Source organism: Schistocerca americana, chromosome 2 (genome assembly GCF_021461395.2).
Source record: "Schistocerca americana isolate TAMUIC-IGC-003095 chromosome 2, iqSchAmer2.1, whole genome shotgun sequence".
Classification (NCBI taxonomy): Eukaryota; Metazoa; Arthropoda; class Insecta; order Orthoptera; family Acrididae; genus Schistocerca; species Schistocerca americana.
The window spans coordinates 731,251,016-731,277,248 of NC_060120.1; the positions used below are offsets into that span (position 1 = coordinate 731,251,016).

The 26,233-nt window shown below is 43.1% G+C and overlaps 1 protein-coding gene across 1 annotated transcript in view; it reads left to right on the top strand.

The window, feature by feature from the left end:
- Positions 1 to 26,233, top strand: part of LOC124594388 — a 63,806-nt gene that overhangs the window by 24,601 nt on the left and 12,972 nt on the right. The window contains exon 3 of the mRNA XM_047132757.1: positions 15,682 to 15,829. Coding sequence (XP_046988713.1) covers positions 15,682 to 15,829 — 148 coding nt within the window. The remainder of the gene's footprint in view (positions 1 to 15,681; positions 15,830 to 26,233) is intronic.

The window sequence follows — 26,233 nt, forward strand, 5'->3', positions numbered from 1 at the left end:
ATGTCTGTATGCCGTACCGACTGAGTTCGGCCTCGGCGTTGTGCCAACATTGCTTCTACCGGATGACCCCCGAGAAATTCTCGCCGACTTCAGCTGGACGGTGAGATCTTTTGCTGACAGGCACTTCTTTCTTCTGGGAGTCGATGTGGTGGTGAATCCGTAACTTTAGAAGTGAGTCCAACTCGTTCCCGAATCGTAGTCCGTGTCAGGATCCAGACGGCGACTTGTCGCAACCTTCACTTTAGCGGCAAGATAAAACCCTGGCCGACCGCTCTGCCATGGCAAGATTACGAAAAATCCGACAACGCGCTTCGAAAGCGCACGACTAATTGCTTTTTCGGAGCAAGAAGCCTTGCCAAGCAGAGTTTGCCGGCAAGTATGTCCTAGCTGAGAGCGCATAGGTCTCGACCACAACGCTGCCATGCGAATATGTGAATTGGCCTAGTAGCCCTGTCCCTTTTATAGACGTTATTTTATCTTTCGTTACAGCTAAACTTAGCTCCAGAACTAATGGGCCAATAGTAAAGATATATACATAGCTGGAAGGATTCCTGAGCAAACTGATTTCTTCCATTGGATTCATATCTTAATAAACTATGAAGTGAGACTATTTACAGATGTTACAAAAGCAAGGACTTACGATTAAATAAAAATTAATGTAAATTTCATTGTTACAAAAATCATTGTATGTTAGTTTTCTTCGTTTTTAAACAAGTATGTACATGGTCTTCTTTTAATTAGATGATAATAATTGACAAATAATTGGTTCATCAAATGAAATTTTAAGAATACTTACCCGTAATTACGTTGCTGTTACCAAATGAAATCGCCCAAAGCTTCCGGCCGGGTCTGATATTTTCTTCGGTCTACAACTGGGTGTTTATGTCGTCCCAATCATTCCATCTCACCTTCCTCGACGAGTACGTCACCTTAGTGGCGGCAAACAGACAGACTTGCATCTGGCAGCGGAAGAATCCCAGACGTGTTCTGCCGGCCATTAATACCACATGATTATTTTATTGTACAGGGTGGTCAGAAACAGTCTGAAAGGCTCGTAAAGGTAATGTAGGGGAGTTTCCGAAAAATAACAGTTAAAAAAATTCGATGCATTGCGCCGTTTCCGAGTTATTTAGCAACACGCGCAAAAATGCGGTAATGCACATACATCTGTGCGCCCCTGACCTACCACTTGTTGAAATGTTAATTACTGCTTGAAGTGTGACTATTTCGGAAATAAAAAAAATTAAGCTAGCTGAATAGAAACTACGTTTTTTCGGTTTCATGAAGCGAAACGAAGAAGTTTGGCGACTTTGTCTCTGACGGGCTTCTTGATTTTACGACAACTTGATTGGCTAACTTCGATGGAAAATAACTCAGAAACGCTGCAACGAATCGAATTATTTTGTTAACAATTATTTCTTAGCACAAATTCCCCTGCAACGCCCTTAAAAGCGTTTCAGACTGTTTCTGGTCAACTTGTTTATTAATTTATGTCAGATCTTAATATGTATTCATGATACTGAGGTATTAGGTATACAGAGAACATCTCAGTAATAATTATCTCATTAGTGGATGGTCCTTGCATTTAGGACCGCGTTTGAATTTGTGTGTATCTTCCGATCGTCTGATATCATTCGATAGCGCTTTTTTTGTTTGCAAAAACTGCATGATGTTTTCAGGAATCACTCTAATTATTGACCACATCACCATGCTTACACGAGCGTTTCCTACACCGCAGCCCATACAGAGCATTTCTTAGTACTAAACTGTATTCATTCCTCAGACCCTCAGCTTGGTAGTGCTGACCCCACAGTATCGTTCACGGTACTTGAGTTTTCTTTGTTCCTTTTGTGATTTAGCTCAGGCGTATTCTAATTCGGGTGTCTAAATTCTGTCGTCACTCACCCCTAGTCAGTTGTCAGTCGATCGGATCATTCTGGATGATAAGTGGCATTACATTTGATTACCGTCACTCAACTGGTCCCTCATCTGCCACCACGGCTGGGCCGCAGAAGCTGACGATTCATCAACTCGTTCAGTCAGACGTCAATGACGTGGCTGAGTAACTACTTGTAATGTCACAGCAGGTGACACATTGCATTGCGTATAAGTCTCCAGTTCAGATTCGAGTAACATACATTTGAACAACCATACCAACCATAGAGCTGGTCTTTTAACGGATTACGAAACCATGTTGACACCCACGTTCCGTTCCCTGCCTACTTCACAACGCACACATAGTCGCATGGGAGCAATAATTTCACTACTGGACACACCAAATTTCAGTAAAGTCGTCCTGAGTAATTATAATAAATAAAGATGAGAGTGTGTCATAAAGCACGTTGCAAAATAGATGTCTCTTGTCAATGGTGCGTAATACGAGGGTTGTCCAGAAAGTAAGTTCCGATCGGTCACTAAATGACAACCACAGTGAAAATCAGAAACATTTTATTTGCAAGAGTTAGCTACACCTTCCAGGTACTTCTCTACATAGTCGCCGCTCCGACTTAGACATTTGTCTTAGCGTTATACCAAATTTCCAAGGCCATCGTCATATAAGGCAGCCGTCTGTGCTTTCCGATAATTCTCTACGCTGCTCTGTAGCGCGTAGCATGCACCCAAGTGTTGTCTTCGTATCCAGCGTTTGATGTGAACAGGGATGATACTTAGGACGAGCCAATTAGGACTGTGTTGTGGGTGATCGCACACCTCCCACCCAAAAGGCTGAAGAAGCGTCTTCACTCCCCCTGCAGAGTGCGGCTGAGAATTGCCACGAAGACGGAAGTGCGTGGCAGTTTTGTTAGGTGGACTGCATTCATTAATGCAAAGCCTCTCAGCGGGCCCTCCTACTTGGCGAAGACATCGTTGTCCTAGGCACCTTTACTCGCTCACAGTGCGCTCACATCTCAAAAGAGCGTCTTGATGCGATCCACGGTCACACTAGAGACACTACGCAACACATCTGTGCAAAGCTTCATCGGGTTTTCACTGTGGTGTCCATTTCACGACCGATCAGAACTTACTTTCTGGACAACCCTCGTACTTATTGTCTGTAATGGCATGGGAATCAGAAGCGTACGATTAAATTCGATTTCATCGAATGTGCCATAATTTTTGCGGTCTACCACAAATCACCATAGATATAATAATGGTTTTCAGATCACTGTGATGGAGTTATACGTACAAAATTTAATCCTGATGTTGAAGGTAGTACCTATCTATTAACATCTTGGGAATCGAATTAGTATTGTAACACCACAGACATCGAGAGATTTCCGTAAACAACCACATCAGCTAACCAGCAACAATTATATGCAAATCTTTATGTAACTCAATTTTTCGTGTAATAATTAGTTTAGATCTATTAAAACATAATGGGCGAATTTCATACTTTCAGTTATACTAGAAAGAACAAGAAGAGCTATCAATAACTTCCTCAGATACAGGAGTAGCTGTACCCGAAAGCTCATCTTGATAGCATTAGCCGTTAAATATTTAATGAAAAACCACAAGGATGGTAGCTAAGATGGAGAGACCGTTGCCCAAGTCGAAAGCGGCTACTTAGAAGCTCCCCTACACCAGATAACGTCCACAGGGGGTGCCAACTAAAGGCCCTTTTCAACGGCCGTTCTCGCACCTTGTGTGGGATGAAGAAATACTCTGGTACCTTGGTCACGATGTAGTTGATAACATGCAGATTTGGGCAGTCTCTTGTTTTTTTTTCCTCACACTGAGTCGATAAAACTTCGAGCACAGTTTAGTTCCCCTTCACTTGCTGCCTCCCTCTCGTCGGGATGATCATGGTATATACGAGTCGCCCTCTGTAGGACAAGGAGATAGACCGTTAGGCCAATTGTCTTAGCATAGGGCGCCCATTTTTGCTGTTTTTGACAGATGCTATTCGCAAGTGTTGACAGGCTGATGAAATGAAGTATTCCTTGTCGCGTTAAGCTTGTCGTACGGGACATTAATCTTGACGACCCAAGCCACGGGGCCGGCCGCGGTGGTCTAGCGGTTCTGGCGCTGCAGTCCGGAACCGCGGGACTGCTACGGTCGCAGGTTCGAATCCTGCCTCGGGCATGGGTGTGTGTGATGTCCTTAGGTTAGTTAGGTTTAAGTAGTTCTAAGTTCTAGGGGACTTATGACCTAAGATGTTGAGTCCCATAGTGCTCAGAGCCATTTGAACCATTTTTGAACCAAGCCACGGGGTTATTCGTAATCGGACGCTCCTGCGACGCCGGGTGCCACTGATTTTCGTCAACAGCTCGCAGGCAATGCAAATAGGAATGTAAAGAGTATGTCGGGTGTTCAGTTCTCCACATTTCTGATCCCTGCTAAACCCTCTTGCTCTTATAACGTTTTCTTTATCCTTCGGCGCAGGTTTGCTATGCACCAAAATTTGTCCTTCAAGTTAATAGCAGGCTAGTGTTAGAAACCATGATAATTACGCTTCTTACCTTATGTGCGAGAGTGTTGGACAGTATTCAAATGTTCAGCAGAATCTTTGCGAGAATCATACGAACCAATGCCTTTCCTGTACAGTGGACGCTACCGATATTTTATAAGTGATTTACTTTCTCTTTACTTCTCATCGGTTTAAACAATACAACTGTGTTGCTTTCCCATATATCTATCTGATTGTGTTTGTTGTACCCGCCAACATGATGCTCCCTTTTTTTCTGCTGAGTAGTTAATCCATCCGCTATCATATACTGGAACGAAATACCATACTTACAAGAAAGAAATGTTACAGATTGCACAACACCAGCAGTTTGGCAGATAACTATAACTGCCAGCTTACAGAGACCATAGAGAATCATAGCGTCAGTCTTTCAAACTGAGTACCAGTTCAACATTATGCGCATCATTAGTCAAAGACAGAGTCTCTACTTGTCATGGTCTCGCTGTAGATATTTAAATAAATTACTCTTCCTTAAATATGCTATTGTCAACGCATCTACAGGTACTTTATCTATGAGGTGTATGAGGAAAGTAATGAGACCGACCTTTTTGTCTACCAAAGTCTTAATTTTTTCGAGCAACAGTATTGTCCTCTTCAGACGTTGTTCTCAGTCTTGTATTTTTTGTTTTCTTTTTGAGCTATCAGTCTTCTGACTGGTTTGATGCAGCCCGCCACGAATTCATCACCAGTGCCAACCTCTTCATCTTAGAGTAGCACTTGCAACCTACATCCTCAATTATTTGCTGAATTTATTCCAATCTCTGTCTTCCCCTACAGTTTTTGCCCTCTACAGCTCCTTCTAGTACTATGGAAGTCATTCCCTGGTGTCTTAACAGATGTCCTATCATCCTGTCCCTTCTCCTTGTTAGTGTTTTCCGTATATATTTTTCCTCTCCGATTCTGTGCAGAACCTCCTCATTCCTTACATTATGAGTCTATCTAATTTTCAACGTTTGGCTGTAGCACCAAATCTCAAATGTTTCCATTCTTTTCTGTTCCGGTTTTCCATGGTCGATGCTGCTGACATACAATGCTGTGTTCGAGACGTACATTCTCAGAAATTTCTTCCTCCACTTACGGCCTATGTTTGATACTAGTAGACTTCTCTTTGCCAGGAATGCCCTTATTGCCAACGCTAGTCTGCTTTTGATGTCCTCCTTGCTCCGTCCATCACTGAATAGTTTTCTGCCTGGGTAGTAGAATTCAAATGTTAACTTTATCTACTTCGTGACCATCAATCCTGATATTAAGTTTCTCACTGTTCTCATTTCTACTACCACTCATTTCTTTCGTCTTTCTTCGATTTACTCTCAATACACATCCTGCTCTCTTTAAACTGTTCATTCTATTCAGCAGATCATGTAATTCTTCTCCATTTTCACTCAGGATAGCAAGAGAATCGTATCATTGATATCCTTTCACCTTGAATTTTAATGCCACCCCTGAACCTTTCTTTTATTTTCGTTTGCTTCTTCGATGTACAGATTGAACATTAGGGGCGAAAGACTGCATTCCTGTCTTACACCCTTTTTAATCCCACCACTTCGTTCTTGGTCGTCCACTCGTATTGTTCCCTCTTATCTCTTATAGATACATTACCCACCTCTCCCTATAGCTTTCCACTATTTTTCTTAGAATTTCAAACATCTTGAGCCATTTTACGTTGTCGAACGCCTTTTCCAGGCCAACAGATTCTATGAACGACCTTGATTTTTCTTTAGCCCTACTCGCACTATCAACTACAACGTCAGAATTGCCTTTCTTGTGTCTTTACCTTTCTTAAAGCCAACCTGATCGTCATTTAACACATCCGCAATTTTCTTTTCTATTCTGCTGTATATTACATTTGTCAGCAACTTGGATGCATGAGCTGTTAAGCTGCATGACCGATATTTCTCACTCTAGTCAGCTCCTGCAGTCTTCGAAATTGTGTGGATGACATTTTTCCGAATGTCAGATGGTATGTCGCCAGACTCACGCATTCTACACAACAACGTGAATAATCGTTTTGTTGCTACTTCCCCAACAATTTTAGAAATTCTGATGGAATGTTATACACCCCTTCCCCCTTATTTGCTCTTAAGTACTCCAAAGCTCTTATAAATTCAGATTCTAATACTGGATCCCCTATCTGTTCTAGATCGACTCTTCTTCTTTTATCATATCAGACAAATCTTCCCCATCATAGAGGCCTTCAAGGTAGCCTTTTCTCGCACTCTTGATGTTACCGCCCTTGCTTCCAGTTTCACCGAAGATTATTTTGAGTTTCCTGTATGCTGAGTCAGTCCTTCCGACAATGATTTCTTTTTCGATTTCTTCACATTTTTACGCAGCTATTTCGTCTTAGCTTCCCTGCACTCCCTATTTATTTCATTCCTCAGTGACTTGAATTTCTGTATTCCTGTATTTCCCAGTACATTTTTGTACTTCCTTCTTTCATCGATAAACTGAAGTATCTCTTCTGTTACACGTGGTCTCTTCGCAGTTACCTTCTTTGTACCTATGTTTTCCATTCTAACTTCACTGACTGGCCTTTTTAGAGAGGTCAATTCCTCTTCAACTGCACTGCCTACTGAGCTATTCCTCACCGCTGTATCTACAGACTTAGAGAACTTAGGATTTCCATACCCCAGTTATTTGCGTATCGATTCTTCCTGACTATTCGCTTAAACTTCAGCCTCCTTTCCATCACTGCTACATTGTGACCTATCTCTGCTCCTGGGTACGCCGTACAATCCAGTGTCTGATTTCGGAATCTCTGTATGACCATGATGTAATCTAACTGAAATCATCCTCTGTCATACGGCTTTTTCCAAGTATAGCTCCTACTCTTGTGATTCTTGAATAGAATATTTGCTATTACCAGCTGAAGTTTATTACAGAACTCAATTATTCTCTCTCCTCTCTCATTTTTTTACCGAAGCACATATTCTCCTGTAACCGTTTCTGCTACTACATTCCAGTCCCTCATGACTATTAGATTTTCATCTCCCTTTACATACTGTGTTACTTTTTTGATATCTTCGTGCACTTTCTCTATTTCTTCATCTTCAGCTTGCGAGGTTGGCACGAATACGTGAACTATATTTGCCGTTATTTGTTTGCTGTTGATTCTGGTAAGAACAGCCGTATCACTGAACTGTTCACAGTATCACACTCTCTGCCCTACCTTCCTACTCATAACGTATCCTACTTCCGTTATATTATTTTTTGCTGCTGTTGACATTACCCTATACTCATTTGACCATAAATCTTTCTCTTCTTTCTGTTTCAAAAAATGGTTCAAATGGCTCTGAGCACTATGGGACTTAACATCTGTGGTCATCAGTCCCCTATAACTTAGAACTATTTAAACCTAACTAACCTAAGGACATCACCCACATCCATGCCCGAGGCAGGATTCGAACCTGCGACCGTAGCAGTCACGCGGTTCCGGACTGAGCGCCTAGAACCGCTAGACCACCGCGGCCGGCTCTTTCTGTTTCACATCACTAACCCCTACTGTATCCAGATTGAGCCTTTGCGTTTCCCTTTTCAGATTTTCTAACTTCCCTGCCACGCTCAAGCTTCTGACGTTCCATATCCCGGCTGGCCGAACACCCTTTCATTGGCTATTGAATCTTTTTCTCATGGTCATCTCCAACTTGGCATTCCCCACCCGGATGTCTGAATGGGGGACTATTACTGCATCTTTTGCCAATGGAGAGATCATCATGACGCTTTTTCAGTAACAGGCCATATGACCTGTGGATAGACGTTATGTGTTTAATGCTGTTGTTTCCACTGCCTTCTTTGTCTTCATGCCATTGCTCATTGGTGATTCTTCCGCCTTCAGGGGCGGTTTCCCACCCCAAAAACAAGAGAGTGCCCGGAACCTCTGCCCGGCCATTGACAGAATGAGGATGACTACTTATGCCGAAAGTCTTCGGCTGGCTAAGCTGATTATTAATCAAAATTTAAGAGCTGGCGGACTTCGAAGCCAGGACTGATCACGTTTTGATTAATAATTAAAGACGCTGCCCCTAGACCGTAGGTGCAGCACTGAAAAGCTTCAGCTGGTAGGGCCATTAATATGTCGGTCACAATAGTCCCAAAATGATATCCTTTTAAGACATTTTTCAATTTTAGGGAAAGAAAAAAGTCACACTGACTCAGACCAGGTGAACAGGAGGGCTGTGGAACACCAGGATTTCCTCTGGAGGTCAAATATTCCGTGGTGGCCGTGGTCGTGTGATATGGGGCGTTGTCACGATGCAGCGTCTACTTGTCTGCAACGTCTGGTTCCACGCAATTCATCCTTTTCCTGGGCTTTTATCTTAGAAACACACTTGGTTGGTAGGTTGTCCCGAAGGAACAAATTCTTTATGCATGATATCCCTTTTGCCCAAAAAGTAAATCAGCCTTGTTTTGATCTTTGATTTGCTCATTTGAGCTTTCTCAATCAAGGAGATGTCTCAGTGTACCACTTCGCACTTTGCTGCTTTGTCTGAGGATCGTGCTAAAAAATCCAGGATTCGTCACCTGTGTGATCACACGACTGAACCATTCGTAGTCATTGGCAGTCCGCCCAAGAAGATCAACGCACACTTTTCTTCGCTTGTCCTTCTGCTCAGTTTTGACGTTTCTCAGCACCATTTTCGCATGTGGAATTTCTCGGCCAAATTTGATGTACAGTGAAAATGTTCAAGTTCACCAGGTCATCCGTAACCCTTATTGTTTAGCGATGGTCTGATCTTACAAGAGCACACACATGTTCGATGTTTTCGTCGGCTTTTGAAGTTGAAGTTTTCCATGAGCGATATTCATCTGTAATATGGTTTCGGCTTTCCAAACATCGTTTTTTCTTGGGAAAAACTTGTCATAATGAATATTCACCGCAGACCTTCAAAGGTCATACTCGCGGATTCCAATGTTCAAGACAAAACTTGATTGCATAACGTTGCTCTAAATTTCACTCTTCAAAATTTACTGCTAGCGCTCTCAAAAATCACCTGATGGACGTACGGAGCTGAAACTCGGACTGAGCATATGCAAGGGACGAACACACTGATCTACACAAATAGAACAACAAAGCGTTGCCAGATCTTTGGCAGTGCTGCCAGTCTCGTTACTTTTCTCACACACCTCGTATACCGACTAACGTTTCTCAGCCATTGATTAGTGTTATAGATTAAATAAATGATGGCTTTCAACAACATCATTAATACAACTAATTCTCACAAAGTTCAAAATAACCAGAATTAAGAATCAAAGTTCTACAAGAAACAGTTTGATAATGAACAATTACATTGAAGTAAAAGGGCCATTTATCGACACTTTCATATCAACTCTCTCATTCAGTACATCCGCACAGTCCGTGAAGTAATGCTAGAAATATTAATTGCTAAAAAATACTTACCATATTAACAAGAAATTCAACGATGAGATGCAATGTCGTTAACGACAATTAACAGTTTGGCTAACATGAAGCAACAGGACATCTCAAATATATTTTAACAAAAATTGTAAAACTGGTTACAGACTACTCTAAAACAACGTACTGAAGTAACTATAATACAACTGATTGTTGGTAATATTGAATAGGAATACTGAAATAATTTTAGGTGACTGTAATTACTATCAAAATTGGAGAGAGCGGCAGGAATTTACAAATCTGCTGTGGCTATCAGTAACTGCTACATTGTTCCTTCTGTTGGCTGGTGCCTTTTTGTTCGCTGTCAGCAAGAGCCCTCATGGATGTGCTGTTGTGAGTGACACTTCTCACAGTGCTTTTTTCCTCCCTTTACTGCATTGAAAATGGCTGCTACCAAGCCTTAATCCATAAGAGGGGAGACAGAACAGATATCAACGATTACCGAGGGATATTTCTACTTCTATTCACCTAAAAAATTATATCCAAAGTTCTACTGAATAAGACAGAAGGCCAAACAGAGCACCAAGAAGGTTTCAGAAAAAGTAGATCGTGTCCAGTCAATATTTTTAACTTTGAAACAATCCTCAGGTTTAGAACAACGCGGAACCTCTGCAGAGGCATTACATTCTTTGATTCCAAAAAAGCCTTTAATTTTGTAGACATTAAGTGTTCTTAAACACTGGAAGATGCAGATATCAACAAAACCGCAAGATAGTTAGTCGAACAGACACTCAGGGACACAACTTCATAAGTTAAATTCCTAGGAGAAGTTTCTGAAACCTTCAGAAGTGTTCGGCAGGGCGATGTTCTCTTCAATCTGCTCTTAGATCAGGTCATGAGAGAGTGTGATAAAGTCGTACAAGAGAAAAACATCGAAGAAATGTATGTACGACAAGGAAGAGGGAGATTCGTGATGAAGTGTCTCGCTTTTGCTTACGATATTGCAACAATTTCGAAGTACAAAACAGACGCGAAGATAATGAGAGAAACACTTCCCAAAATTGAAGCTAAAACCGGATAGTAAATATCGAGTAAAAGAACTGAACACATTGAACATAACTACAACAAAGAAAAAATATGGAAACACAACACGGAAACATCAAAAGAATTGGTAAGTTTAAGTATTTGGGAGAACTGATACAATCATATCGATTAGATAACACCACAAATAAGGAAAGGTCAAGGAAACTGGAATTAGCATAAAAACTCAACCAAAACCCATATAATAAAAGATCACTACCACTCCGAGCAGCAGTTAAACACTACGCAACAGTAATTAAACAGAAATCACTATACAGATGTCACTGCCTTACAATGAATAAAATAAGTGGACAAGAAAAAGGAACGGAAATTACTGAAAAAAATGTAGAGCCTCAAAGAAAAAAATAACAACTGGACGAATGGGAGAAATGAAAATTTATACAGAAACATAGAGACAATTTCTTACACAATTGGGAAGAGGAGATTAATGTTTCATAAAATGAATGGCAACAGGCTAACAAAGAAAATATTGTAATTTAATTTCCGAATTTAAAAAAGCCACGTCTTGCCTACAAGAGACAAGAAGAGATTGAAACAAATGTAACATCACAGAAGACATCATATAAAACAGGGAAAATTTCAAGCGACTGATCAATAATAAAAAATTTCCTATCCAACAACAAAAACAGCCAACGTATATAAAAGTCCTGGTAAGATAAGAGGCAAAAGAATCTTAGGTTCTAAGAGGTCAAATTCTGAAAAAAAAAGAAAGACTACTGCCTGAAGTGCCCACTCTCTGCTGTTGTGGGCTGTAGAATTTTCGAAGATGATTTACACGTAATACGAGGGCTGTTCGGAAAGTAAGGTCCGATAGGCCACAAAATGGAAACCACTATGAAAATCAAAAATTATTTATTCTCAACAGTTAGCCACACCTTATAGCTACCTCTCTAAATAGTCGCCGCTACGACTTAAACATTTGCCGTGGCTTTGTAGAAACTTTCCAGTACCATTGTCACAGAAAACAGCCGCCTGTGCTTTCCACCAATTCTCTACGCTGGTCTTCCTTTCGTTGTTTGCGCCAAAATGTTGTCTTCATAGCCAAACGTTCATGTGAGCAGAGATGAACATCGGAGGGAGACAATTAAGGGCTGTATTGTGGGTGATCAAACACTTCCCATCCAAAACGCTGCAGGAGTGTCTTCGTTGCCCCTGCAGGATGCGGCTGAGAAATGTCTTGAAGAACGAAACGCATGACATTTTTTTATCTGGGCTGCATAGCTTCGGGAGAAATCTCTCGCCAGATCCACATACTTGGCGGGAGACACTGTTGTTTTAGGCATTTCTACGTGATCACTTTGCGCTCTGAACTGAAAAGAGCGACGTGAAAGGCACTGCTCAACACATCGGTGCAAAGTTCCATCAGATTTTCACAGAAATTTCCATTTTTCGCCAAATAGGACATTATTTAACGAATATGCCTCGTACATGACTTTGAGCGAAAATACAGTCTCAATCGAAATAAATATACACATCTGACAGATGCATTTGTGATTCGAAATATTAATTAATTACATTCTTGCAGATGACAAGTATTTCATTGCAGCTGTTGACGTCACATATGGCGTAATTAGTAAACATACCTACGATCTACATCGGCAAGTACGTAAAAGTGTATTACTTGTGTGATGTCCTTACGAATCCTTTGCGTGTGCTCTTATACCAGGCCTGACTAAAAAGTATCCAACCTTTGGCCAGAAAAAAATATTTCGGATACCTGACGGGGTTAGGACCCTATTCCCCTTCAAAGTAGGCCCCTTGTGCTTGCACACACGTAGCCCACCGATCCTTCCATTGCCGGAAACACCTCTGGAAGTCTTCTTTTGAAATGGTGTTTAGCTCCGTCGTCGTGTTCCACATTATCTCTTATCTACTCTCTAAACTGGATCCTTTCAGAGACCTCTTCAATTTTGGAAACAACCGGAAGTCGCGTGGAGACATGTCTAGAGAGTAGAGAGGTTGGAAAACGGCTGTAATTCCATGTTTGGCCAAGAAATTTTGGATCAAGTTAGATGAATGTGAGAGGTTGTTGTCGTGATGCAGTTGCCAGGTTTTCGCCGTCCACATGTCTGGCTTTTTTTTCGCTGAACTGCGTCACGGAGTCGCCGGAGAACATCTTGATAGTTCTCCTTTGTCACATTTTGTACTTCTAGTGTGTATTCGTGATGCAAAATTACACGGACATCAAAGAAGACAGCCAGCATCACCTTGATTTTTCTTCGCACCTGCCGCACTTTCTTCGCCCTTGGAGACTCGGGATGCTTCCATTGCGACGACTGACATTTTCTTTATAGCTCATACCCATATACCCATGACTTTATCTCCAGTTATCACTGTGTCCAGAAGGTCCTGTGCAAATTGCATGTGCAGAAGCTTTACTCACTTCAACCTCTTGGGAAATCTCCTGCACGGTCAAACGACGATCTACCATCACGAAATTTGGCACCCTCTCAAGAACAGCTGCACCCCGAGCAGCTCGGGCCCTGCCAGAACGCTGGTCACTCTCCACTGATGTGTGGCCATTTTTGAATCGGTTGAACTCTTGTTAATTTGTGTTACACACATCGCATATTCTCCAAACACCTGCTGAATCTTACGAATTATTTCGCTTTGAGAATCACCAAGCTTTTGACAAAATTTGATGCAGTATCTTTGCTCAACACGTTCAGTCAGCTTGAGAGAATCGGTAATCCGACGAAACGTTGTGTAGCACCCCACGTAGCGACCGACAGGCAGCGACTGACGCGTTGGAAGGCGGGGACAAAATTCACGCATGTGCATAAAGGTCTCTTCCTTTACTGTGTACAGTGGTGCCGCGCTATCGTCTCCATTTTCCGCGGGAAAATCAAAGGTCGGATGCTTTTTAGACAGACCTCTTATGATAAGAGTCTTGGAACTGACTCCTTTCTTTTAAGTTTTAATATCGCCGAAGTTAAAGGCTACCCATGTCTGTATAAGGATCACATCTGTAAAGTAACTCCGCAAAGCAGATAGCAAATGATTCACAGAACATGATTATCGTCCTGGAACGAGACACGATAAAATTCTCGTCGAGTATCATAGTATACAGTGCGTCTTTATCTCAAATCTTACACAAAAAATGTACTTGCAAAAGGGCGTTTCTAGCGTATGAGATCGAGAAATTGGATTATACTATTTTCCAGCTAACGAATATTATCCATTGTCAATTATCTCAGCTTGGTTCTTAGTTTTGAAAACTATCAATAGTGAAGTTAAAAATTTTTCACCTGTGATAGCCAGTGGTACTATCCCATTCATTGTTCTGAAGAAATAAGAAAAATAAGGATTGAAGAAAAATTTCGAAAGACCGCGAAGAATGCGTGCTTGAACATATGTGAAGATGCTAGGCAAACCTTGGGACTGTGCTGTTGTATTTGACCACGAACGGCACATGTGCAACCCGCTCAAAACGTTAAAAGTGTCAATATTGGTCAGAAAAGCGTTCTGAGTAGTTATGAATCCATTATGCTGGAACTCAGTGAATTTGAACGAGGGAAAATTGTTGGTGCTCGTATGGTGGATGCTTCCGTATCCAAGGTAGCCAAAATTTTGGTGTTTCAAGAAGCAACGCATGTGGGGAAAGCGGGAAAACATCATCCGCTAAGCGACAATGTAGAAGAGAGTTTTTGTGGAGTGATCGTGACAGACGATCATTGAAGAGGGTTGACGAAAAATGCGAGGACGGCAGCTGCAAAAGTCGTTGGAGATGTGAATGTCACAATCGCAAACCATGTCGGCACCAGTACGGCACGAAGGGAGCTCCGTAAGCGAGAAACTGCAGGGCGAGTTGGAATTCTTAAACCACACACCGGTGATGCAAATGTCAGTAAAGGGAAAACATAGTATAGAAGCTTTAAAATAAAGACTACGAAGCAACGGAAGAAAGTCGATTGGTCAAATGAGTTACATTTCACACTGTTCCCAACTTAAATCCCAAGATTGAAACATGGAGGGGTTTCGGTGACGATTTAGGCAGCCATATCGTGGTATTTGATAGGCCCCATTGTTACTCTGTAAGGCCGCATTACTGCCAAGGATGGTTTAACCATTTGGCAGATCAAGTCCACCCCATAGTCCAATGTTCGTACCTCTATGGTGATACTGCGTATTCCAAGGTGGCAGGGCACCTGTTCCCACAACTCTCATCGTCCAGCACAGGTGTTGTGAGCAGGAGGGTGAATTGTCGCATCTCACCAGCCTCCACAGCCACCATCTCTCAATATTATTGGGGTTTTGTGGTCTACTTAGCAGAGAACGATGCGTGTTCACCGTCAGCCTCTATCACTGTTACCTGAACTTGCACCTATTTTGCGGGAAGTATGGTTTGAGATTCTCTTGGAAACATACTGGACTTGAATGAGATTTTCACTCTGCAGCGGAGTGTACGCTGATATGAAATTTCCTGGCAGATTGAAACTGTGTGCCGGACCGAGACTCAAACTCGGGACCTTTGCCTTTCGCGGGCAAGTGGTAGAGCACTAGCCCACGAAAGGCAAAGGTCCCGCGTTAGAGTCTCGGTCCGGCACACAGTTTCAATCTTCCAGGAAGTTTCATACTGGGCTTGTATTTATGCATCCGGAGACGACTGGAAGCTGTTTTGATTGCCAACGTGTTTCCTATAACGTATCAGGTATGGTAATTTGTTGTGGTTTTGGTTTCCCATACTTCTTTCCTTGTCCCCCACCCCTCCCCTTATGTGTTTCATATGAAGCATAGCGTTATTCTCTTTCTGTGTTTTCCATAGGAATTCCCGAGTACGGAGTGCTGCCCTTCGACCCGTTCTTCGCGAAAGAGGTAGTGCAGAAGCGCGGCGGTCCCGGGGCCAGCTACAAGCTGCGGCTCAGGAATGTCTACGAACGGGGCTGGACGCGCTCCAACGTCACCAAGTTCAGGTAGTACTGCGTACTGCTGCAGGACGCACACAGGCAGCAAGATAGCCGTTGTCCACGTGCAAAGAAACCTTCCACATCATGTGAGCCACATAGGCATTCGTTGGTCGAATATTTGAAAACATACACGTGAAAAATGTATACCGATAATGCATCATTCTTTCTGTAATACTAAAGAATCACTAAGGAACGCGGTCCAAATCGGCCTCTTGATATCATCATACAAATTTTAGCAGTACTCCACAATCACTTCAGGGGAATGTTATGATGGACTTCCTCAAAATGATCTCAGCATATTTCTTGCTCCAGCGTCGTTTACCTGAGCTTTTGGTGTGCTTCCTGCCGCCGCACAGTGGGTCAGAATCCCAAAAAGCTGGTCAAAATATAAGTAGTTGTTCAATTTGTACCAAACTTAGTATGTAAGCGTTTACAGAGTTTCTGATTAAGAATATGATATCAAAAAGTGAAAAAAACAAAATGGCGGACCCAAAATGGCAGGCTCTATGTACACTGCTATCATTTTTTTACGTATAAAAGTAATTTTTAGGGAATTATCGAGGTTACTGATGGTGACAGAGTTCAAAAAGTTTAAAAATGGTGGATCCAAGATGACGGTCAAAATCTATGTCTTTTTATTTATTTATATTTATATATTTTTATTCATATAAAAGTCAGTATTTATGGGTTGTTGTAGTTAATGCTTAAAAGATAAACCAAAAAAGTGGAAAACTCGAAGAAAGGACCAAATATAGGTTACAAGATGGTGTAAAATATTACAAAAAATTATTTCATTTTAATTACAATTATTTATTTTGTAAATTTTTTTTAACTTAATTTACAAGGTTTCATTTTCTTATTCTTTTTCGTCTTCTGCTTCAACTGAATCGTCATCATCCCCAAACACTGTTTCCTCATTATCTGCATCTGCATCTGAATCTTCATAGTCTTCCGCCACAGAAACTAAGAGGGCAACGGCTTCTGGCGACAAACTCTTCAGTTTCTTCGGCGAAGATTTGCGTAAGGAAGAAACGTAGGGGTCTGTCGTTGCCAACAATCTTCTGAACACATCTTCCATAGTCTAACTCTTGAAAACTTTCGAGAAAAACTCAGGCGATATTGCTTTATCAACTTATTGGTTGATTCCTGAGCATCCTCCGATAGTTGACCGATGGGTAAAATGGCCGAAGAAATAATGTCTGGACCGTGAATCAACAATCTATGGACTGCTGTTGGCATATTGTACCAGGGATATTCTTTCACGTAGTGCCTGGCAGTTGCTAAGGCGTATGCACGAAACTTTTCAACGTCGATCTGACGTCCGCTCGAAATCGTTCAAATTTTGTGGCAGGTCGGCCTGTTGATTCAGTCACACTTGCAGGTTTCGAATCAATCGGAATATATACTATTGTATTTAACCAGGTTTCGTTCTTCTTGGAAAAATATCCTTGTCGCCGAGTTGCTTCCTTATACTTGCTTCTTAACTTTGTTAACAAAATCGAAATGGTAGGCCTCATATCATAGGGAATTTTAATTTTATGTCCACTTTTTCTGTCCTCGACCTTTCCAAATCATTTGACAAATACTCTTTTGTTATTAGAAAAATATCTTTCCTCGAAAATCCGATTCTGGAATACGCTGGATCTTTGCGTGTTTTTGGTACTTGCATTGTTTAATTCATAAATTTCGGGCGTATTATAGTATTTGAGTGTTGTAGCATCGCGTTTTAGTACCTGAATAGTATAAATTCGCGTAGTCGTCTGTCTTCTGTTTTTATTTTGAACGGCCAGTGTCGGTTGGTCACAGCCAGTGTGCTCCCTGCTGCCGTTGGATAAGCAGCTGCCAGCAGAAAGTCGTATACTCTTAGCTCACTCATTTGTTACATAGTTTAATTCTTAATTTCTTTGCGTGGTTTTGGTACTTACATTGTTTAATTCATAAATTTCCGGCGTATTATAGTATTTGAGAGTTGTAGCATCGCGTTTTAGTACATGAATAGTGTAAAATCGCGTAGTCTCCTTCCGCCGCCGAGCAGTGTGTCAGCAGTGCGCAAGTAGCAGCATTACTGCATTTACTAGGCAATCTTGTATTTTAATAACCGTTTAAATTTTGTGTAGATTTGTTTGTGCTCTCTGTAGATTAATTCAGACGTTCTTTGCACAACAGTTTTTAGCATGGGAAGGGACTGCAACTGCTGTGTTTGGATGCAGGCTGGGTTGGCATCCCTTCACTCCCAGCTTCAGGCAGTGTTGGCTTCGGTCACACAGCTTGAGGCTGTTGCCAATGGGCATCACTGTGGGGGTCCGGATGGGGGTTTGTCAGGAACGACCAGCTCGTCCCACGCATCCCCCGATCGGACTACGACTGTAACAGCCCGGGATTCTGCCCACACTGAGGATCACCCCTCACCTGTGGTAGAGTGGGAGGTCGTCTCGAGGTGTGGCAGGGGCGAAAGACATTCCCGAGGGCTGAACAGAAGGCCTCTCCAGTTTGTCTGACTAACCGGTTTCAGGCTCTGTCTCCGGCTGATACTGATCTTCGGCCGGAGATGGCTGCTTGTCCTGTTCCAGAGGTTGCCCCTCAGTCTGCAAGATCCGGGCAGTCGCAGAGGATGGGCTTACTGGTAGCTGGGAGCTCCAACGTCAGGCGCGTAATGGGGCCCCTTAGGGAAATGGCAGCAAGAGAGGGGAAGAAAACCAATGTGCACTCTGTGTGCATACCGGGGGGAGTCATTCCAGATGTGGAAAGGGTCCTTCCGGATGACATGAAGGGTACAGGGTGCACCCATCTGCAGGTGGTCGCTCATGTTGGCACCAATGATGTGTGTCGCTATGGATCGGAGGAAATCCTCTCTGGCTTCCGGCGGCTATCTGATTTGGTGAAGACTGCCAGTCTTGCTACGGGGATGAAAGCAGAGCTCACCATCTGCAGCATCCTAGACAGCCGAGTGGGGGGTCTGAATCAGAGGCTGAGACGATTCTGCAACGTGTGGGCTGCAGATTCCTCGACTTGCGCCATAGGGGGGGGGGGGGGTTCGGGTTCCGCTAGATAGGTCAGGAATCCACTACATACAGCAAGCGGCTACAAGGGTAGGAGGTGTTGTGTGGCGTGGACTGGGCAGTTTTTTAGGTTAGATGGCCTTGGGCAAGTACAGAAAGGGCAACAGTCTCAAAGGGTGTGGGGCAAAGTCAGGACATGCGGGTACCAAGCAGCAATCGGTATTGTAATTGTAAACTGCCGAAGCTGCATTGGTAAAGTACCGGAACTTCAAGCGCTGATAGAAAGCACCGAAGCTGAAATCGTTATAGGTACAGAAAGCTGGCTGAAGCCAGAGATAAATTCAGACGAAAATTTTACAAAGACACAGACGGTGTTTAGAAAGGATAGACTGCATGCAACCGGTGGTGGCGTGTTTGCTGCTGTTATTAGTAGTTTATCCTGTAGTGAAGTAGAAGTGGATAGTTCCTGTGAAATATTATAGGTGGAGGTTACACTCAACAACCGAGCTAGGTTAATAATTGGCTCCTTTTATCGACCTCCCGACTCAGCATCATTAGTGGCAGAACAACTGAGAGAAAATTTGTAATACATTTCACATAAATTTTCTCAGCATATTATAGTCTTAGGTGGAGATTTCAATTTACCAGATATAGACTGGGACACTCTGATGTTTAGGACGGGTGGTAGGGACAGAGCATCGAATGACATTATACTGAGTGCACTAACCGAAAATTACCTCGAGCAATTAAACAGAGAACCGACTCATGGAGATAACATCTTGGACCTACTGATATCAAACAGACCAGAACTTTTCGACTCTGTAAGTGGAGAACAGGGAATCAGTGACCATAAGTCCATTGCAGCATCCCTGAATATGGAAGTTAATAGCAATATAAAAAAGGGAGGAAGGTTTATCTGTTTAGCAAGAGTAATAGAAGGCAGATTTCAGACTACCTAACAGATCAAAACGAAAATTTCTGTTCCGACACTGACAATGTTGAGTGTTTATGGAAACAGTTTAAGGCAATTGTAAAATGCGTTTGACAGGTACGTGCCGAGTAAAACTGTGAGAGACGGGAAAAACCCACCGTGGTTCAACAACAAAGTTAGGAAACTACTGCGAAAGCAAAGAGAGCTTCACTCCAAGTTTAAACGCAGTCAAAACCTCTCAGACAAACAGAAGCTAAACGATGTCAAAGTTAGCGTAAGGAGGGCTATGCGTGAAGCGTTCACTGAATTCGAACGTAAAATTCTATGTACCGACTTGACAGAAAATCCTAGGAAGTTCTGGTCCTGCGTTAAATCAGTAAGTGGCTCGAAACAGCATATGCAGACACTCCGGGATGATGATGGCATTGAAACAGAGTATGACATGCGTAAAGCTGAAATACTAAACACCTTTTTCCAAAGCTGTTTCACAGAGGAAGACCGCACTGCAGTTCCTTCTCTAAATCCCCGCACAAACTAAAAAATGGCTGACATCGAAATAAGTGTCCAAGGAATAGAAAAGCAACTGGACTCACTCAACAGAGGAAAGTCCACTAGACCTGACGGGATACCAATTCGATTCTACTCAGAGTACGCGAACGAACTTGCCCCCCTTCTAACAGCCGTGTACTGGAAGTCTCTAGAGGAACGGAAGGTTCCAAATGATTGGAAAAGAGCACAGGTAGTCCCATTCTTCAAGAAGGGTCGTCGAGCAGATGCGCAAAACTGTAGACCTATATCTCTGACGTCGATCTGTTGTAGAATTTTAGAACATGTTTTTTGCTCGAGTATCATGTCGTTTTTGGAATCCCAGAATCCCCTCTGTAGGAATCAACATGGATTCCGGAAACAGCGATCGTGTGAGACCCAACTCGCTTTATTTGTTTATGAGACCCAGAAAATATTAGATACAGGCTCCCAGGTAGACGCTATTTTCCTTGACTTCCGGAAGGCGTTCGATACAGTTCCGCACTGTCGCCTGATAAACGAAGTAAGAGCCTACGGAATGTCAGACCAGCTGTGTGGCTGGATTGAAGAGTTTTTAGCAAACAGAACACAGCATGTTGTTATCAATGGAGAGACGTCTACAGACGTTATAGTAACCTCTGGCGTGCCACAGGGGAGTGTTAAGGGACCATTGCTTTTCACAATATATATAAATGACCTAGTAGATAGTTTCGGAAGTTCCATGCGGCTTTTCGCGGATGATGCTGTACTATACAGAGAAGTTGCAGCATTAGAAAATTGTAGCGAAATGCAGGAAGATCTGCAGCGGATAGGCACTTGGCGCAGGGAGTGGCAACTGACTCTTAACATAGACAAATGTAATGTATTGCGAATACATAGGAAGAAGGATCCTTAATTGTATGATTATATGATAGCGGAACAAACACTGGTAGCAGTTACTTCTGTAAAATACCTGGGAGTATGCGTGCGGAACGATTTGAAGTGGAATGATCATATAAAATTAATTGTTAGTAAGGCGGGTACCAGGTTGAGATTCATTGGGAGAATCCTTAGAAGGTGTGGTCCATAAACAAAGGAGGTGGCTTACAAAACACTCGTTCGACATATACTTGAGTATGGCTCACCAGTGTGGGATCCGTAATAGACCGGTTTGGCGGAGGAGATACAGAAGATCCAAAGAAGAGCGGCGCGTTTCGTCACAGGGTTATTTGGTAACCGTGATGGCGTTACGGAGATGTTTAGCAAACTCAAGTGGCAGACTCTGCAAGAGAGGCGCTCTGCATCGCGGTGAAGCTTGCTCGCCAGGTTTCGAGAGGGTGCGTTTCTGGATGAGGTATCGAATATATTGCTTCCCTCTACTTATACCTCCCGAGGAGATCACGAATGTAAAATTAGAGAAATTCGAGCGCGCACGGAGGCTTTCAGACAGTCGTTCATCCCGCGAACCATACGCGACTGGAACAGAAAAGGGAGGTAATGACAGTGGCACGTAAAGTGCCCTCCGCCACACACCGTTGGGTGGCTTGCGGAGTATAAATGTAGATGTAGATGTAGATGTTGGTGTATCTAATAACCAATGTGTTAATGAGGTGCTCAGTTTTAATCTTCTTTGCTGCTTTGCTACAGAAAAAACTCGTGAATGGACGGTTAAAGGGACTAAACATTTCTGTAGACCTCTGTACTACTATCGTTAAGGAATAAATTTTCCTATTGTTTGTGTGTGAGACAATTCTTATGTTGATAACAGTTGAAGTATACACTTCACCGCCCCTTGTAACAAGATTAATCGAGTCACTTGGATGTTAATGCCTATCATCCGAGAGAGGATGATGACTGGAGGAACGTGTATAACGAGGTGACCGTTATTCCTGTGAGGAGTCCAGCCATCACTAACGACACCACGAGTAGCAGCAGAGTAGTCAGACCAGGCAGACTGAACCACCGTCTACCGTAACAATCGTGGCACTCCGTCTCATTTTAGTTACCCACAACGATAGCGGCGCCCCTAGCGGCCAGCAAGCTACACATCTGAGTACAATATCGGATGAGTGCTAATACTAACTTTTATACTGGTTTGTAACAGTTTTTACAATAGGCTGTGTATGTAGTGCCTCAAAAATCGGCAGAAATCACATTTGTCACTCTTTAGTTTCCTAAAGACCTCAGGAAGCACGAAAGGGTACACCACAGAACAGTATATTTACCATTGTCTTGTATCGTACTGATTGATATTTACCGAGTAATGTGGTTTTCCTTTAATAACAAAAAACTGGTAGTAAACACCAGAAGACCTGACACTCCTGCGGAAAAAATTCGTATATCTACCCAGCAAAGCGGAGTAAAATCAGCGAATATGGAACGTAGGAAAAATTGTATAGGATATAATACCAACATAATTTAATAACCCACCACACTTATAGCCCAAGGGAAAACCACACAGATGTGATAATAAATCGTCAAAATCCATAATAGTGGTTCCCAACATAGAATAAATCACATCTAGAATTCTTGCTAAATTTTCAACACGTTCGTTTCTTAATGAAAGATAATTACATATACAAAAATATTCGTGTATTATAAAGTGCAGTGAAGTGAAAGAATGAGCGAATCATTAGATTTCATAAAATTTTTTAACTAGCAGTAAAAGTGCCTATGATAATAACAGAAAACAAAAGAAATATGTACTTCTCAAGCGTAAAATAAGTGTTTTTAATCTGTTGCTTTCAGCGGAGATAGATGCAAATATAGCCATATTCGAAAGTATTTTTTCATGAATTAGTTGTAGCTTTTGTCATTGAATCAATATGATTCAGCTGCTTTTACATGTGTATCAGTATAAATCATGGCTCTTGGTAACTTATTGGTGCATGGAATGCAAGAAAATATCAACTGTTACATTAATTAAATACAAAATAACTAAAAATGAACGTTATACTTACGATGCATGTGACTTTTTCTTTTCTCACCGCCTGGAGCGCTGGTGCCGCACCACCTGTCAAACGGTAACTAATTTTGCACCATAGAGTGTCGTGACTGTATGTATTAGTCTGTGAACTGAACTCTGGGCAGATTCTTTTCCTTGTAGCCAACGGATGAAACGGCAGATCCACGGCACACAGCACTCTTGTTTTGCAGGAAGGTAAGGGTGGAAGATTTAGCAGTGGCTAAAACGGTGAGAAGGCAGATAACACAAGAAACTGCCAAGTCATGGACATAGTACGTACTATGTAACGAAATAATAACCAACCAGCTACATGAGAGAAAATCGCTCCCCTATCTTCCTCTCCCTTGACCTTGAACGAGCCTATGATCGCGTGTGGCATGAAGGTCTCCTCTTCAAGCTCCAAACCTTTGCCCTTCTTATTAACTACGTCCGTCTGATCGGCTCCTTTCTTTCCCAACGTCCTTCCTACGTCACCGTCCATAACACGGATTCCTACACCTTTTTCCCCTCCACCAGTGTGCCCCAAGGTTCCGTCCTCTCCCCTCTTCTGTACCTTATGTATACGGCGGACATGCTGCCGCCTTCACCCCACATCCACCTTCTCCAGTAGGCTGATGACACCGCCTTCCTTGCCCTTGCCCCCACTCTTTAGCGCTCCCAACACCTTCTCCAATCCCATCTTGACCGGTTCACCACTTGGTGCAACCAGTGGTTGCTTAAGGTCAATCCTTCCAAAACCCAGGCGATCATTGTAGGCAAAACCACCCCTTCCTTCCGCCTCCTCGACTTCTATATCACCATCTATGGCTGTCCTTTAGCCCTCACCCCAACCCTTAAGTACCTTGCCGTCACCCTCAGCTGTCGCCTCTCCTGGACCCCCCACCTCCGGACAAACTAAGCCAAGGCACGCTCCTGATTCCTTCTCCTCAAGCTCCTTTCTGGCCATATATGGGGTCTGGACTCGTCCACCATCCTCCATACCTATAACTCCCTCATTCGCCCTATCCTTTGCTACACCTACCCTGCCTGGATCTTCGCTCCCCCTACCTTTTACAAATCCCTTCAGATCCTAGAACGCCATGCTCTTCGCCTCGCCTATTGCATCCGTCTCCCCCCCCCCCCATGTGGATCCTGTACGACCTTATTCCGCTCCCCCACCTCCTCCTTTTCCTCGAACAGATACAGATCCTCTACGCCTCCCAAAAACTCGATCCTCCTCACCCGCTGGTCTCTCCCATCCTCTCCCGCCCCTGTCTGCTGCCACGCCTGTATTTCCGTGTCCCACTTGCTCTCCATCTCTCCACTCTCCATACCCTCTCTCAAGGTGGCTTCCGCCAGCTCCCCCTCCTTGATGATGCCCTCCTCCCCTCCATCTACCACTCCTATCAACTTTGATCCTCCCCTCCCACATCCTTAGGGCACCCTCTCTCCCTTCTCTCTCCTTCCCTCCATCCTCTCTTCTTCCCCCTTCCCCCCTCCTCCCCTGGGCTTCCCCTACCCCCTCCTCCCTTCATTTCTCCCCCCCCCCCCCCAACTCCCCTGCCATTGGCATCTCTTCTCTCTTCTCTACTCTCTCCCTCCTCCACCATCTTCCTCCCCTCTTGGCAGGTCCCCAGACTCGCACATGCTAAGTGGACATCGCGCGACGGAGATCATCGCCATGAGTTTAGTGTCTGTGCCGTCGTGATTGTGATCTAGTGTATTTCGCCGCCACGCTCCTCATTCACTTGTACCGTCTCGTTCGTGAGTGTTTGTGTGCAGTGCCGACAGTATTTTCGTGTGTTTTCGTCGTGAACAGCTTCATGTTTTTTATTTATTGTATCTCCTGTTTTTAACCTCAGATTTGTTTCTTTTCTGTCTCCTTTTTCTCAATTGTTGTAATTCTTGTGCCTGAAGAGCGGTGTAGATGTAATCCGCTGCCAGCTCGCCTTTGTATAAGGTGAGCAAATAACAATAAAGGGAAAAAAAATGAAAGAAATTCAGTATCTTTAGAAAAGAAGGGAATAGAAGCTTTCGAAATGTGTGCTACAGAAGAATGCTGGAGATTAGATGGGTAGATCACGTAATTAATGAGGAGGTACTGAATAGAATGGGGAAAAGAAATTTATGGCACAACTTGACTAGAAGAAGGGATCGGTTGGTAGGACATGTTCTGAGGCGTCAAGGAGGAGGAGATTAGTGTTTAACGTCCCTTCGAAAACGACGTCATTAGAGACGGAGCACAAACTTGGATTAAGGAAGGATTGGGAAGGAAATCGGCCATGCCCTTTCAAAGGAATCTTCCCGGAATTTGCTTGAAACGATTTAGGGAAATCACGGATAACCTAATGCAGGTTGGCTGGAGATGGGTTTGAACCGTCGTCCTCCCGAATGCGAGTCCAGTGTGCTAACCACCGCGCCACCACACTCGGTGGCATCAAGGGATCACCAAGTTAGTATTGGAGGGCAGCAGGGAGGGTAAAAATCGTAGAAGGAGACCAAGAGATGAATACAGCAAGCAGATTCAGAAGGATGTAGGGTACAGTAGTTACTTGGAAATGAAAAAGCTTGCACAGGATATAGTAGCATGAAGAGCTGCATCGAATCAGTCTCCAGACTGAAGACCACAACAACCGGATTGCTGGTTGCTTATTATTTCGTTACATACGAGGGTCGGTCAAAAAGTAATGCCTCCCATTTTTTTTCTACTTAAAGAAATTAAGTTAAGTGAAAAATTTGAATTTGGCGCCATTCCTCAAACCTTCTTCTGCAATCCACTGCAGTAGTAACTTTCTGTGTCAACAGGTGGCAGCACAGCAGAAGTTTGTAAGATGGCCGACATCGATGTTCGTTTGAGAAGGGGGTGTGATTGAATTCTTGAATGCAGAAGGTGAAACGCCCATACGCATTCATGAAAGACTGAAGAAGGTGTATGGTGTTGTGACAGTGGATGTCAGCACTGTTAGACGATGGGTTCGTCGTTGTAAGGAAGCTGAAGGGCAAACACCGTTGACTGACGAAAAGCGGAGCGG